The sequence below is a fragment of the Crocodylus porosus genome, unplaced genomic scaffold (assembly GCF_001723895.1).
Source record: "Crocodylus porosus isolate Cpor-Errol unplaced genomic scaffold, CroPor_comp1, whole genome shotgun sequence".
In the NCBI taxonomy this organism is placed as follows: Eukaryota; Metazoa; Chordata; order Crocodylia; family Crocodylidae; genus Crocodylus; species Crocodylus porosus.
The window spans coordinates 30,035,150-30,049,021 of record NW_017728917.1 but is presented as its reverse complement, the minus strand read 5'-3'; the positions used below and the strand labels follow the sequence as shown (position 1 = coordinate 30,049,021).

Here is a 13,872-nt window from a genome sequence, read left to right as displayed (position 1 = left end):
TTAATGTTTTAAGAACCCTATCAACATGTTTTAAATTATAAAGAGCAGTTACTTATTAGAAACATCTCTTGAACACTTAGTATATCTGGATATTTCAAAAGCTATTTACTCCTATTTATGGTAACTATCAAGACCTTAGGGTGTAAGGGTATAATTTTCAGAATAGTTTAATTCCCATTTAAAAATGCATAATAAAGAAGTCTTGTATCCAGGTTATAACTAAAGAATTTTTTTTGCAAAAATCTTGTTGGTCTAATAAGATATCTCTACTACAAGTCCTGATTGCCTTAATAAAAGTCTTGACTTTAAACACCTGTGTTCCCAGATCACTTTGCAAGCTTTTGAAAATCCCATACTTCTATTAATTTTCTGCTGAAGCCAGTTAAAATACATATCTAATTGTTGCCTTAATTTTTAGTTTTCTCTTATGAAATGTGCAATTAAGCATTTGGATTTGTAACAGATGCCTTTAAAAAGATATTAAGAGCATTTAAGATGTCTCCAGCAATTGTTAGGGCAAAATGACCTAAATCTCCAAGAACACAGACATCATAACTAGAAAAGCATTTACTAGAAAGTTTAGGGAACAAACACAACATGAATGCATTTAGACAAGACCATGACTGAAGCAACCTTCTGATTTTCACCACCTTTACTGAATTTACTTTTAGCACCTCTGAGATTACAACATAGACAGTGTGGAAGGGCGAGGGAGGCGGAGAGATAAAGACTGGGAACAGGACAAAAAGACAGAGAGAAAAGAAAATGGTTTTATGGTTTGCTATCTTCTAGGTCCCAGCCTGAAATCTTATCCACAGAATGATTTTTCCTCCTGATTCAGAATAATTGAAGTTGGCTTTTTATGTTAAATGCCTCTACCTCTACCCCAACCCCAAGAAAAGCCATTGGCCACAGGTTTACACCTCCTGTAGTGAAGTCTCTGGGGAATGATTCTGGGGTTCCCTCAAATCAGCCCCCAGGGGCTAGTGCCCCACTTGCTCCCAGAGTTATGCTACTAATCACAACAAGAGCAGTGAAACTGACCATGAGAGTCCTGAAAAAGTATTCTCTCTGATCTCTTACTATTGCAGTAACTGTAGGTAACATCAGATTATACAGAAGAAAATGCAACATCAAGTTGACGTCATTCCTGCAATTACTTAGCGTCACATTGATTTATTTTAGAAAAGAAAATGCAGACAGCACAACAATGCCACCATTTGTAACCTAAACAGCTAGACCATGATTTAGAAAGGATACTTGGATTTTTTAAAATTTAACTTGCATGAAAAATTTAAAATTTTGCTACTGTAGTGAAACAGACATCAAGATTAGCTTTCGATAAAAAGCCATAATAGCAAGTTTCAAATGAAGATAAACAAGAACAATCTTTAAAACAAAACAGTAACTTAAAAAAAGCCACACAGAAAAACTTAAAAAAAAAATATATCCTTAAATTTTCACAAAGGCTTTAACACAGAATCTGAAATTCATGTTACACACACAGCCTGCTGGTATGCTGTTCTGATATACAGGTAGTTAACAGTAGCTCTTAAATTAAATTAGTGCAAATTATTTAATGAGTACAGAAGTGAACAAATTCCCAATAAGCAGCTTTTCTATCCTTCAAAAAGGAGAAATTTGTCGAAGAGATTCATTTTCTTTTTGCTCCCATTCCATTTAATTTGAAAACATACATTGCAATACTTACAATTTTGTTTTTTTCTTGTGTATTGGATCCAGCTGCTCTCTCTCTTTGGACTGGGACTGGAGTTTTGGGCTGAGACCACCCAGTTGGACTCGTATTGTTGGGGCTCCCTGTCAGAGCTGAGGGTGATGCTTAACATAAAGGAAAACAGGAAAATTATAAACAAGGGAAAAAAGTTATTAAGATTGTAATTCTTTTATATTCTGAAAGCTTACCTGATTCGCTGTGATTCCGAACTGCATCCTATAAGTGGAGAAAATTAAAACAAAAACAAAAACAAAAGTCAACACTTCAGAGCATGGGGAAAGAAAAGTAAATTGGAGCATGCAGAACACTAGCAGGGAACGGAGCTGGTGCAAATTCAGGCCCAGCAGATGAATGGTCAGTATCTTCCAAAAGAACACTAATAATGTAATTAATGTAATTATTTATTATTATTAAGGGTCATGGCTAAATGCCATGCTCCTGAAGACAACATAGCACACATACAACCATAATATAAATAAGTTTGAATGAAGTAACCAAACTACAAATGTTATACTAAAAACAAATCCCACCAACATAAAAACATTATTAATATAAATATAGTAGAAAATCAGGACATAATCTATAATACTGTTGTACAGACATCCACAATTGAGACAATAAAATCAAGTCTAATGTTAAAATGCACCACTCATATCAGTAATAAAGAATATTTAACTCTAATTGCCTCAGCCTTGTAAGCAAAACTTGTGAGACTGTTTACTACTACACTTGGATGTGTTTGCTGAAGAAGCCAAATTAATTCCTCTCTATTTGAGAAATGTATCAAGTTCTGCAAGTACGGCAATAAATAGGTTTTCCTTATGTCATTATATAAAGAACATTCTAATACATAGTGGATAGTATCTTCCACAAGTCCTAGACAGACTGGGCAACATCTTTTAGCCCTTGAAATGGAAAATCTATGTCCAGCCAGAACAGCTGTGGGCATCTGTTCAGTCCTGAGCCTAGTCAAAGAGGATCACCATTTATTACTGAGATCCAACTGTAAATATATTTCTCCCCCACCACAATCTAATTTCCAAAGAGTATATAGAAAGGGGAAATGCAAGCAGCCCTAGCCACCGCAAAATCATTCTGCCTGGCAATACATTTCATATCCTCAGGATACGAAACCTTTCTGATGGGGGAGAAAGATCTTTCATTATTTTTGAGATAGTATCCCATCCCAGAAAATGCAAAAGTACAGAAAAGAAAAGCTAACCAGGGTGATTGGAGGGGAGGGGGATTATTAATATTTTCGATGTAGCATAATTTAAGCAGGCAAGGTGGTAAAAGGGGCAGGATTTTAAAGCAAAATTCAACCATTCAAATAATAACTTTAGTTAAAATAAAATCCATTCCCATCTCTAATCTCAAAAAAGATACAGAAGTTGACAGAGGAAGACCCAGAAGAACCCTAAGAAACTTTTTCTGCGGTATGTCTACATCATTACTACTGGCATAAACCTATACTTCAGCACCATATACGATCTGAGAGGTAACTTTGGTTTAGTATGCTGATATAGGAGCTTGGACTGATCGTACTGCTGTGGTTGCATAAAATTTCTTTATAGCCACAGCCGATTGGGCTGCCTTAGTTTTAACTGACTGAATATGATGTTTCCATGACGGAGAAGCTGTGAAGAAGGCACCCAAATATCTATAGGTTTTGACAATTTCAAGTTTGGTTCCCCTCATATTCCATGGATATTTTTATCAAACAACTTCCCCAATACATTATTTTGGATTTATCATAATTTATCTTTAAGTTATTTGGTTCACAAAGATGCTCAAAAATTCCAAAAGAATAGTACAGATATATCCTATTGTTATTTGTTAAAAACATGTAGTTCACCCCTTCTCCAAGGAGACTCCCATCCTAAGGTTGCCAGTCAATTTTACAGAAATGACTTGCGAAAGATAAACTATAACTATACAATACATCTTCTTATCAAAAGCAGCACCTTTTGATAGGTGCTTTTGATAAACTCAGACATGCACTGTGGCATTTCAGATTTGCACACAACTCCCATCTCAGTGTTTTGCCTACTGTGGATGTATTTAGAAAACCATTTATTATTTTGGCAGACTGCACTGAATTGAGAGAAATTTCTTCTATGTAGAAAAGGAAGTGCCTTTAGAACTTACAGAAGACTTTCCAAATAAGCAGGAATTTCCAAAGTGTACCCACCTGTCACATTTGAACCTACAAAATGTTGAGATCTATACTCTAATACAAAAGCAACAGTTCTCATAAGATTTATACTGACTAAAATACTACCCCCTTCAAATATGTGAAAATGTTCTACCATATCAGCTCTAGCGCAGTATAACCTACTTCTCCTCTTGTCACAGATACTTTACAAAGCTTAATTCTCCAGTCATGCACATGGTCAGCTCAGCTCGATAGGAGAATTTTGAAACGTGTTCCAAATGTTAAAACTTTGTTCCCAAAAAGGTAAGTACAGCACAAAAGAACATGCATTTAAAAAATATCAAATACTAAAAGAGTTAATAGGAATAAATTAAAAACTTCCAGCCAACTAACAGCAGAGAATAATTTAAATCATAGCAGGACAAAATAGTCTAGAGAAACACCATGCGATGGTTCTTGAATCAGCCATTCTAATTGGATTAATATCTTGTAAAACTGACTACATCACCTACCATGTGTAAAGATTTATTTAAAAAGGTATGACTAGCAAGCTACATTTTGACCTACCATCTGTGCTTTGAATCAAAACATATCCCTGCTGTGCTTCTTTATTCCTAGATAGTTAAAAATGCACATAAATCTGATTCTGAAGCATTTGTGCAAATTACATTATACTGTTCAAGGAGGGGGGGAGAGGAATACTTACAAATCCTTTAGAAGCATTTAGAAATGTTTTACAAGAATACACAATAAAACAGTAATTGACTTTGACACAGCTGTCAAAGAGTGCAATCTTCAGGCAAACAAGTTGTAACACATGATATTTTAAAAATCTATTTTAAAAGAATGTATAGTTTCACACTTATGCATTTATGTTCCTCCTGGATTCCTCATAAAATAAATGATTTATTTCAGTTCAAAAGTTTTGCTGTGTTTGAAGGAAAAAAAAATTATATTGTTCTGCATGCAAGTCTTGGGAGCAAAAACAATGTACCTCAATTTTATTTTTAACACACAACCCAATGCTATACCCTGCCACTACCTTTACCTGAAGCAGAAATAAGCACTACATACCATTTAATTTGGCTTTCTGTATGGCTATGCTATGAGTAGCCATGCTATAATTCACCAAAACAAACCACAAAAAGGCCATGCAATGTTCCAAAAACATTTAAAACAGATTTTAAATGCAAGGGGACCAAATGCATCTCTAATGAACTTACTGATCAGGTTTACACCATGAACAAAATATCATGCTGTTTTACAGAATTATCAAAATAATCCACAAGACAGACTATATAAACTAGCTATGACCTTCAACAACTGTATTCAGAATTTAGAACAGCTAAGAAAACAAACATGCCATACCATTATTTTTATTAAATCGACATTAGATTAATAGATTCACTTAGGAGTTGCAACAATTTACTGTTTAAACAATCCTGTTAATGCCAAGAAAGCAATTCATCAGGAAAAATACCTACTCTTCCCCTCAAACAAAATCGCCTGCACCAGGAACTGGGAGAATCATTCAGGGTATTATTCTATTCCAAAGCAATATGAAATAAGAGAAAAGAATAAAGATAGTAGTTAAAATTTCAGCTGTTGGGAAAAATAAGAAAAGAAAAACCTGAAAGAAAAAGTAGCTTGATATGCTAACTATGTGCAGGTTACATTTCCTTCTCTACTAAGGGTAATTTTAGCGTACAGTAAGAATACTTAATGCATATGCTTCTTTATCAAGCTGTTTTTCTCCATTTAATACCAAAAAGGTGTTAAACATCATCCAGCAATTCTTTTTGTAAAAAGTTAATTGGTTACTTAAGGGGTACTTTTTTTGTTCACACAATGGTGATAGAGGGCACTGTATCCTGTAAGGCCTTACGTGCTACACAATCATTTGGTTATACAGATAGATGTAAAAGTCATTCTCCCATTTGAAAAAAAAAAGTGCTCTATCATTATTGTCAGCCAAGTGGCTTGGTACAGAAGTTAGAAACCAAATGGTACTTTGCTTTACAAGGCCAAGCTGGAAGCATCTTCCCCCAAAACAGAGTTTAGCAGTTCTGCTGCACAAGCTCCTTTTTCCAACTGTAGAGCAGACAGCCTTCCACCTAACCAAGTCAAGCCAAACCAACCTACCCTTTTCTATGCAGCCAGAAAGGTCTGCAGCTAGGGATACAAAATCCTTAAAAGTTTCTGCCTTTTCCCAGAGTAAAGATTATGCCCTGGTGTAAGTCCTGAAGATCAGGTTCCTCCTCCTAAAAGCCTTCCTTTGCACCATACCTCACTTCACTTCACTTTTACATTAATAAAACTGAACTGGAGCTTCTACATATAAAGCCTGAATCATGAAAGTCACCCTCTCTCTCCAGTGCCAGTCTACGGAAAAAAATATTTTGAAAGGAGGTACCAGAAAGAACCCCTCACCAGTGACAAGTCTTGCCCCATAAGTCCAGGATCCTTGCTACCTTAACACATATCTAGCATGCTGCATAACACAAGTCCTTGATTTAACACTGACTTTGCAAATGACATCTAGGTAAGCACTCCTCTAGAATAATTTATACATTTGGATATGGATTTACGGTTCTTAAAATTGCCAATAACATATTCCAAATGAAACACCAATAACAAGTTGTTGTGTAAACAAAATGGGTCTTGCTCTCCTTCAACAAGAGATCAGTCAAACTCCTGAGCAATCTCCTACGCTCTACCAATTCTTTGTGAAGAAAGGGGCAAAGTACTAATGAAGACAGATATACCCCAGGGAATAATGTGCACAAAAATTCAAAATTGTGCAAAATTTTATTTATTTATTTTACATTTCATCTTATAACCTTAGTATCTGTAATGGCATGGCAGCAGCAGCCAGCCCTTGGGTACTTATGGCTGTGGTAGGCAGAATCCCCACAGCAGCATGCAGCTCTCGCTGAGCTGCAGGTGCATGTGGCGGCATGAAGCCAGCCTGGCCCACCAGCATGCAGCTTTAGACCAGACCAGGCTGGCTGTGCCAGCATGTGGGGCTCACAGCACTCCAGGCAGAAGTCATGCGCCAGACCGGGCAGGCTCCATACGTCCACATGGAGCTTCCAGCACATGTAAGGCCTGACTCACGGAAGTCACCCTCTCTCTCCAATGCCAGTCTATTGCCTGGAAGCATGTGGATCCCTCATGAAGTGCTGCAAGCCCCATGTGCTGGCATAAAGCCAGCCCAGTTTGGTTCAAAAGTACATGCAGCAGGCTGGGCTGGGCAGGCTCCATGCTGCCATGTGCAGCCCCCAGGACCCAGCTGGAGCCACTCTCCCTGCCACAGCCATGAGCTCCCTTGAGGGCCCACTGCCTCCTGCTGCTGCTGCCGCCGACAGCCTGGGCTGTGCACCATGGACAGGGACGGCATGGATGTGTGGCAGGGGGGCCTATACCCACCCACAAACCCCACACTAACTCCCACCTCCTACAGGCAGGAGCTCCTCCCTTCCCATTCACCAGCTGTCTAGTCATGCACCACTGCTCTCAGTGCCTCCACATGGGGCTCGCACAGCCAGGGGGCCAGGTGCCCAGCAGAGGTAGAGGCGCAAAGCCCACCTGGATTACATTATGCAAAATTATGCAATTATGCAGGTCATACATTTTATGGACAAAATTGCACAGGCACGTAATTGTGTAATTCTCCAGGCTATAGATAGAGGCTGTGAGTATTAAAGACAAGATGCTCATGCCTCAAAGCAGACACTAGTCACCCATACATTTCATCATTTATCAACTAAATAAAAGATATTGGGGGGGCGAAAAATTACTACTAGTTATATATCTAGTTATTTTAGCCAAGTACATACTGTTTCTTATTCAGAGTATTACCTCAATTATCCTGCTGTCTACCGGCACAGTAGTGCTGACCATGTGAACATTTGGGGTGGACGTAGATCTCTGCCTTTGAGAAAGGGAGCCCTCAGACGAAGGATTTGATGCGTTGAATGTGAAGGCATGAGGTGTAGAATATCTGTGTTGAGAACTATAGAGTAGAGAAGACAGTTAAGTCATAGTTCATGATTTCCACTAATATTAGTTGTGAATTTAGTTTTCAGTAAAGATATACTAAATTGCACAGAATTCTCTATTAGAGGAAGGGTTAATACTATTTGATAACTAAAACTATTTAGCCAGCTGGATCTTGCCCAGCATAGTTTAGGAACTAAATTAAAGGGTTTTAAGCAACATTTTGACAGCTGGCATACCTACCTAGCACATCCATCAGCGATCTATGCTATTTGTCAGACTTTTAAGCAAGATCCACTCAACTGAGCAAGTTAAATCAGTTTGTGGGGTTTAAAAACACCTCCATTATTTACTGTGAAAATTCAAATTTGTGAAAGGAGGAACAAGTTGATGCAACAATTCAATAGCTCTCAAGGCAACGGTGAAACCCAAGTCCATCTGAACAGAACTCAATACAGTTCTATGAAATATTAAACAGGAATACAATTATTTTAATATATGGCTCAACAGTAAATTATACCTGACAAAGAATTACCAATCATGGGTAATGACACAAAATCCTATTAGTCTTAAATCACATGACTAGCCATACTGAAGTCAATTAGTTCTCAACCTTTTTTGTACCAGGACCTATTTGTAAGCAGCAATGGCCACTCCTAAGCCAGTAAATAGTTTAAGTAGAAAACAGTCCCCTAGCCATGCCTGTGCCCCTCACTCCTACCTCACCCCTGCCCCCCAGGCCTCACCCTCCTAGTGTGAGGGGCAAGGGTTTGTGGGACAGATTTGTTCACCCACAGTAGGCAAGGGGCTGCAGCCTGGTTAGACTGGTACAGGCAAGGAGCTGCCTCCATGGCCCAGTATGTGGGATTTGGCACAGAAGGGCAGAGCAGGGTGGAAAGACACAATGCTGCCACTGCTACTGGAAAATCTGCACCATCCATGGCACCAGCAGCACAAGAAGTAATAAACCGGGGGGGAGGGCAGAGGGGAGGCCATGCTGCCCTCACTTTCTCCCACCACCAGCCACTTGAGCACCAAGCTGCAGCTCTACCCCACCACCATGGCCTGGCCGCCATCATCACTGCCCTCAGGCCACAGCTCTACCCTAGAGAGGAGACGAGGAGGCAGACAGTGTAGCCTGGGCTCTTCTGCCTCATACAGACTTACCTGTGGGGAGCTGCTCACCACACTGCCTGGCTACCATGTGCTTGTGTGCACATGAACATGACACCCGCTTGCTTGACCACTGTCCTCCTGCTCCCCTAGCCCCAAGCAAACCGGAACCCTACCAACTGCATGGGGAAACCCATTGATTCCCACATTTTTCTCTTTTAAAGAAGAATCTATTTTTATAGTTTGTTGATCCATTTTTTAAGTCTGTTCACAACCCTTTCGTATATTCTTGCAACCCACTTTTGGGTCTTAACCCATGAGTTGAGAAATGCTGAGCTAGACTGCTTGCAAAAAGGTAACTTTTATGTTAGATAAAATATATGCTTTTAACTCACTTTACAGATGACGAAAGTACAGGAGTGGGGAAGAAGATCAAAAAATGTTAACACATTATGACATGTATAATGGTTTCTCTCTCAAAAGTAATTCAGTAGCAGTATGGACAAGAGGAAGTTTATCTGCCTTTGCTGGGGAGTAAGGGATATAAAGAGTCACCTTCAGGGAAAGCCTGAAATGGTAGAGGGAGGGAAGAAAGTCAGTCCTATTTGACCACATGACAGCATAACACAAGTCACTCCAATGAAAAACACGCATCAAAGTTTTCCAGATGAATTTAAGCTGAAGATTGTGGGCCTTGCCTTGCCACAGTGGTGGCTAACCTTTTTGGAAGGTGTGCCACAGATTAAAACTCCAAATACCATTCTGCCTCCAAAAGGCACATCTAACAAGAGGTTGCACCCTAAGACACAGATGAGAGTGGTGTCACTGCCAAGAGCCAGTGACCTTTCCCTGGCCCTGCAACTACCAGTTTTATGGGATAAGCAAGGATCCAAACCCTGAATTCAGTGAAGGCTGCACAGCTATGGAAGTGTTAACCTAGATCTCTTCACAGCAGTATCCTGCCCCCACTACCAGGTATTTGAAGGCTCAAGCCCTCTCCCCTCCCCTCCCCCCCACACACAGAGGTGCCTCTCTTTATTGAGTGCCCAGAGCTTGTTTGCCACATACAGCAGCTGCCCATGCCACAGACTAGTCAACCCTGCTTTACCACACAGAAGTTGTACTGCAGGACAAGAATCTGCACTCTCAGAAAGGCAGAAGATAAGAGATTATTTGAAGAAACTACCACACAGAAAGCATGATCTCTAAATGAGGTACTGTTAAATGATCCCTACTGAGGCTAACCTGGAAAGGTGGGTATTGGTGGACATAAGCCAAGAGAGAAGTACCAACAAATGAGGGCCAGAGAAATGCAAATTAATGACGCTGAAGGTGGCCCAAGCTGTGCAATAAATTTATGAGGCACAAGTCATTACCCATGTATAATCATACAATCTTGCATGAGCAGCTGTTCCACTGGCAGAGAAAAGGTTAAGCTCAAAAGACATCATATCATATTCAAAAATGGACATGAAATTGCAAAAAGGCTTCTATGTTTATTAATAAAAGACGTTGGTTTAACAATGAATTAATGATAAATTGAACCAAAAAAACCTATTGGCATAAGTAGCCAGGAAGATTTATTTAAATCCACAAAGCTGTTTTGTGCTGGCTGCAATCTACCTTTCCTCAAATCCAAATGGCAAAGAAAAATTTCAGAGCTGATCTTGATTTCAGGAAGCTTGCCCAAATTCCTATAGTAATTTGGCATAGCATGAATCACAGTTTTAAAAAATCATTGTCCACCAAATGTGAGAGCAATGGATGCAGGAAGGTATGCACGAATATAAATGGTGCAGCAATATGAAGTGAACTTTCAGCCACTGTGGATCCAGCAGCAAAAGCTGTATGAAAAATGAATGCAAATCTTCATCACTATGATCACCAAACTCAACGTTCAAGACTCAGCCAGAGGAAAAAAAAAAAAAAAAAAACTAATGTAAACCTGAAAATGCATATCCAGGTCAACTGTGAATTAGAGATAGAGGAAAAATACAGTACAACTCTTAATGCTGAAGTGTTATTTATATTTTGCAGTAACAGCTGCCGCCGAGTTTGGTGGTTTCAATGAAAAACAACTGCATTCAATTATACTTATTTTATTAGTAAGCATGACAAAATGTTGGGCAGGTAATCTGAGGCTTTCTAATTTCCCAGAAACACTACTTTTAAAATGGTGTGAGGCATCTGAGAAGTGAAATTTACACATGAAAATATGGTAATTGCTGCTACAGCTCTCCAGATCACATGCAAAGCAGCTTCTTTGTACCCCATACCACTCTTGAAAAGACAGAGACTTGCCAAGAGTTAGCTGAGAAATATACACTTTGCCCTGGCCTGGCCTAGTCTAGCCCTTATCAGCCTCTACATGATAGGAAAGACTAGCTGGTTAAGAATCTATGCCTCCATTCATCCATTATATTCATTGTAGGCTTCATAATTTATTATTTCAAGCAGCAACAATTTTTTTTAATAATCATTTTATACTTTGCTTCCTTTATTCCCACCTTGAATCCCTCTGAATAGGCTTCACAGTAAGAGCAAATAATAGTGACAAAGGACTAGTGCTATTTTAAAAACACAAGAGTCCTGTAATAACAAATATCATACATCCTCATGTTTACTACATAACGGACTGCAAGTCAAATAGGACAATATCTGAAGAAATTTCAAATCCATGTTACTTTTGATTAATTTCCCTTCCCCTTTCTTCTCAAACAGGAAAACACAGAAGTCACCAGAAAAATGCAAATGAAAAACCACAAGATTATGAGTTCAGTTTCAAATACCAACCCAAAATTTCTCTTAAAGTTAAGAAAAATCAAAAAAGGTGGAGACTTTGCACTTGATTAGCTACTTACACTTGTACAAAACAGGTATTAATATTTCTGCTTTAAACACTATGGTTGTATTTACCGCATACTCTTAACCATCATTTATTACTTAATCATTCCAGTTTTTTTCCCTTAAATCTGTATTATTTCTCAAAACAAGTCATAGGAAATACCTGCTTACCTAACAGGTAATCGGGAAACAGACTCCCGCATCCGCCGCATTGTCAACGAAGGTAATGTAGGGACACCACTGTCACTGACGTTTGAATTTGGGAACAACCTGAAATATAAACAAAAAGAATGCTTTTGGAAGTTTCAACTGGAAGGGGTTTTTTTTGCATTATATCATACAGTCTACCCATTCTTATTTAAATCATTTGTTTTCTGTTTGAACTTTAAGCTTGTTTATTATTACTCTGTCTTGAAAAAAAGTTTGGGTTTCTTTCAAGCATGTACTCCCTGACTAAAAATTCTAAAATCATTAGCCGTAAAAAGATATCAAGTACTACTTCTAAATTAAACTTTAGATACAATTTTTTTAAAAACACATTAGACATTAAATTTTCCTAGCAAAATATTCAACACTGTTAGTACAAAGTTAATGGGGGAATTCTATTAAACCAACTTGGCAATAAATCTTATAATTTATTCCATAATCTTAGGACTATATACATCAAAAAATTTAAATTTAATCATGTAGATATAATTTCCACAGATGCCACCCTTAAATTTAATTTAAATTAAATTAGGTTGCAGAACATCTGCATAAGGATTTCCATGAGTAACTAGACTTAGCTACACTGATGACGCTTTTCTACTATTGACCCTGAATAAAATTTTCCAAAGCCCCATATTACCAATGGTATTTTGAATCCGAGTTTTGAGTGCACCAATACAGATTTTTGGAGCCAATACCAATAGCCAATTTTTAAGGAAGCATATCAGCTAATACCAATCCAATTTCTGATACGCAGCTTTTCATTGGGCGGGGGGGCAGCAGATCACGGCCTCTGCACAGACAGGGAATGGGGCTGGGGCTGGGATAGGCTCTAACCAGTCGGGGCACGGAGCAGCATAGAACAGAGCTGCAAGTGGGTTATTGGGGGAAGATAGGGAAGAACGTGCCCTCTGGATCTGCTCGGTGCAGGGTGGGCTGCAGCTGCAAACTAGAGCCAGGGCAGATGCAGGATGGAAGCTCCCACCGCTCATCCAGGAGGGCATGGGGGGGGGGGGCATGTGCCCCTGGTTCTGACTGGCCAGGGAAGAGCCCAGCTCCAGTCCCCCCTGCCCTGGGCAGATCCAGGGACACATGCCCCCCACCTCCCAAGCCCTCCCAGACAAGTGGCAGGAGCTGCCAGATAAGCACCGGACCAGTCACACACTATAGCAGGAGTCGCCCCAATTCCTGCACTCCCCAATGAGCCATGCCTCCATCCTGCCCTGGCCCCAGCTGGGCAGCCCCTACCCCACATCCTCCCTCGCCACAGGGGCCAAGGCCCTTCCCATGCCCCTTCTCCCTCCCACCTCCCCTTCCACACCAGACCTACCAGCTGCACGCAGCACTCCACGCTGCCAGCTCTACTTCTCACTGCCTACATGCAGTGCACATGCATGGGCATTTATTGGACAAATTAATCGGCTACACTGGGCCAATTTCCAATACAGAAAGTTTTCTTTATATTAGTGCCAATCCAAAAATTGGACATATGTATCAGTGCACCTCTAATCCGAGTGTTTCTTTTATTTAAATAGTTTATTTATAGAAGAAACTTCTGCACCCTTCCACGTTCAGTGAACCTCAACATGACTTTATATCTAGGAGGTGAACCCATCTTAGGCCCCACTGCAATATCCCCAAGGTCAGCTGGAAACAACCTCCTACAAGTACCATCAGTATGCCAAGTCTGCTTCATAAAAAACACAGGCAAATTGTTCCACAGCCTCAAACTCCAGATCTCTTAAGGCCTGCCAGAGCTCAAGCCCAGACATCTTTCAGAAGTAGTGCAAGACCTTTCTGTTTGACTTGATATTGAGCA

At 39.6% G+C, this 13,872-nt stretch overlaps 1 protein-coding gene across 1 annotated transcript in view; it reads right to left on the bottom strand.

Annotated features, from left to right (window-relative positions):
• RAF1 (Raf-1 proto-oncogene, serine/threonine kinase) overlaps positions 1 to 13,872 on the bottom strand; it is a 60,851-nt gene that overhangs the window by 32,200 nt on the left and 14,779 nt on the right. Inside the window, exons 6-9 of the mRNA XM_019536978.1 lie at positions 12,018 to 12,116; positions 7,752 to 7,905; positions 1,924 to 1,951; positions 1,712 to 1,839 (exon numbers count right to left, since the gene is read on the bottom strand). Of these exons, the coding sequence (XP_019392523.1) occupies positions 1,712 to 1,839; positions 1,924 to 1,951; positions 7,752 to 7,905; positions 12,018 to 12,116 (409 nt within the window). The remainder of the gene's footprint in view (positions 1 to 1,711; positions 1,840 to 1,923; positions 1,952 to 7,751; positions 7,906 to 12,017; positions 12,117 to 13,872) is intronic.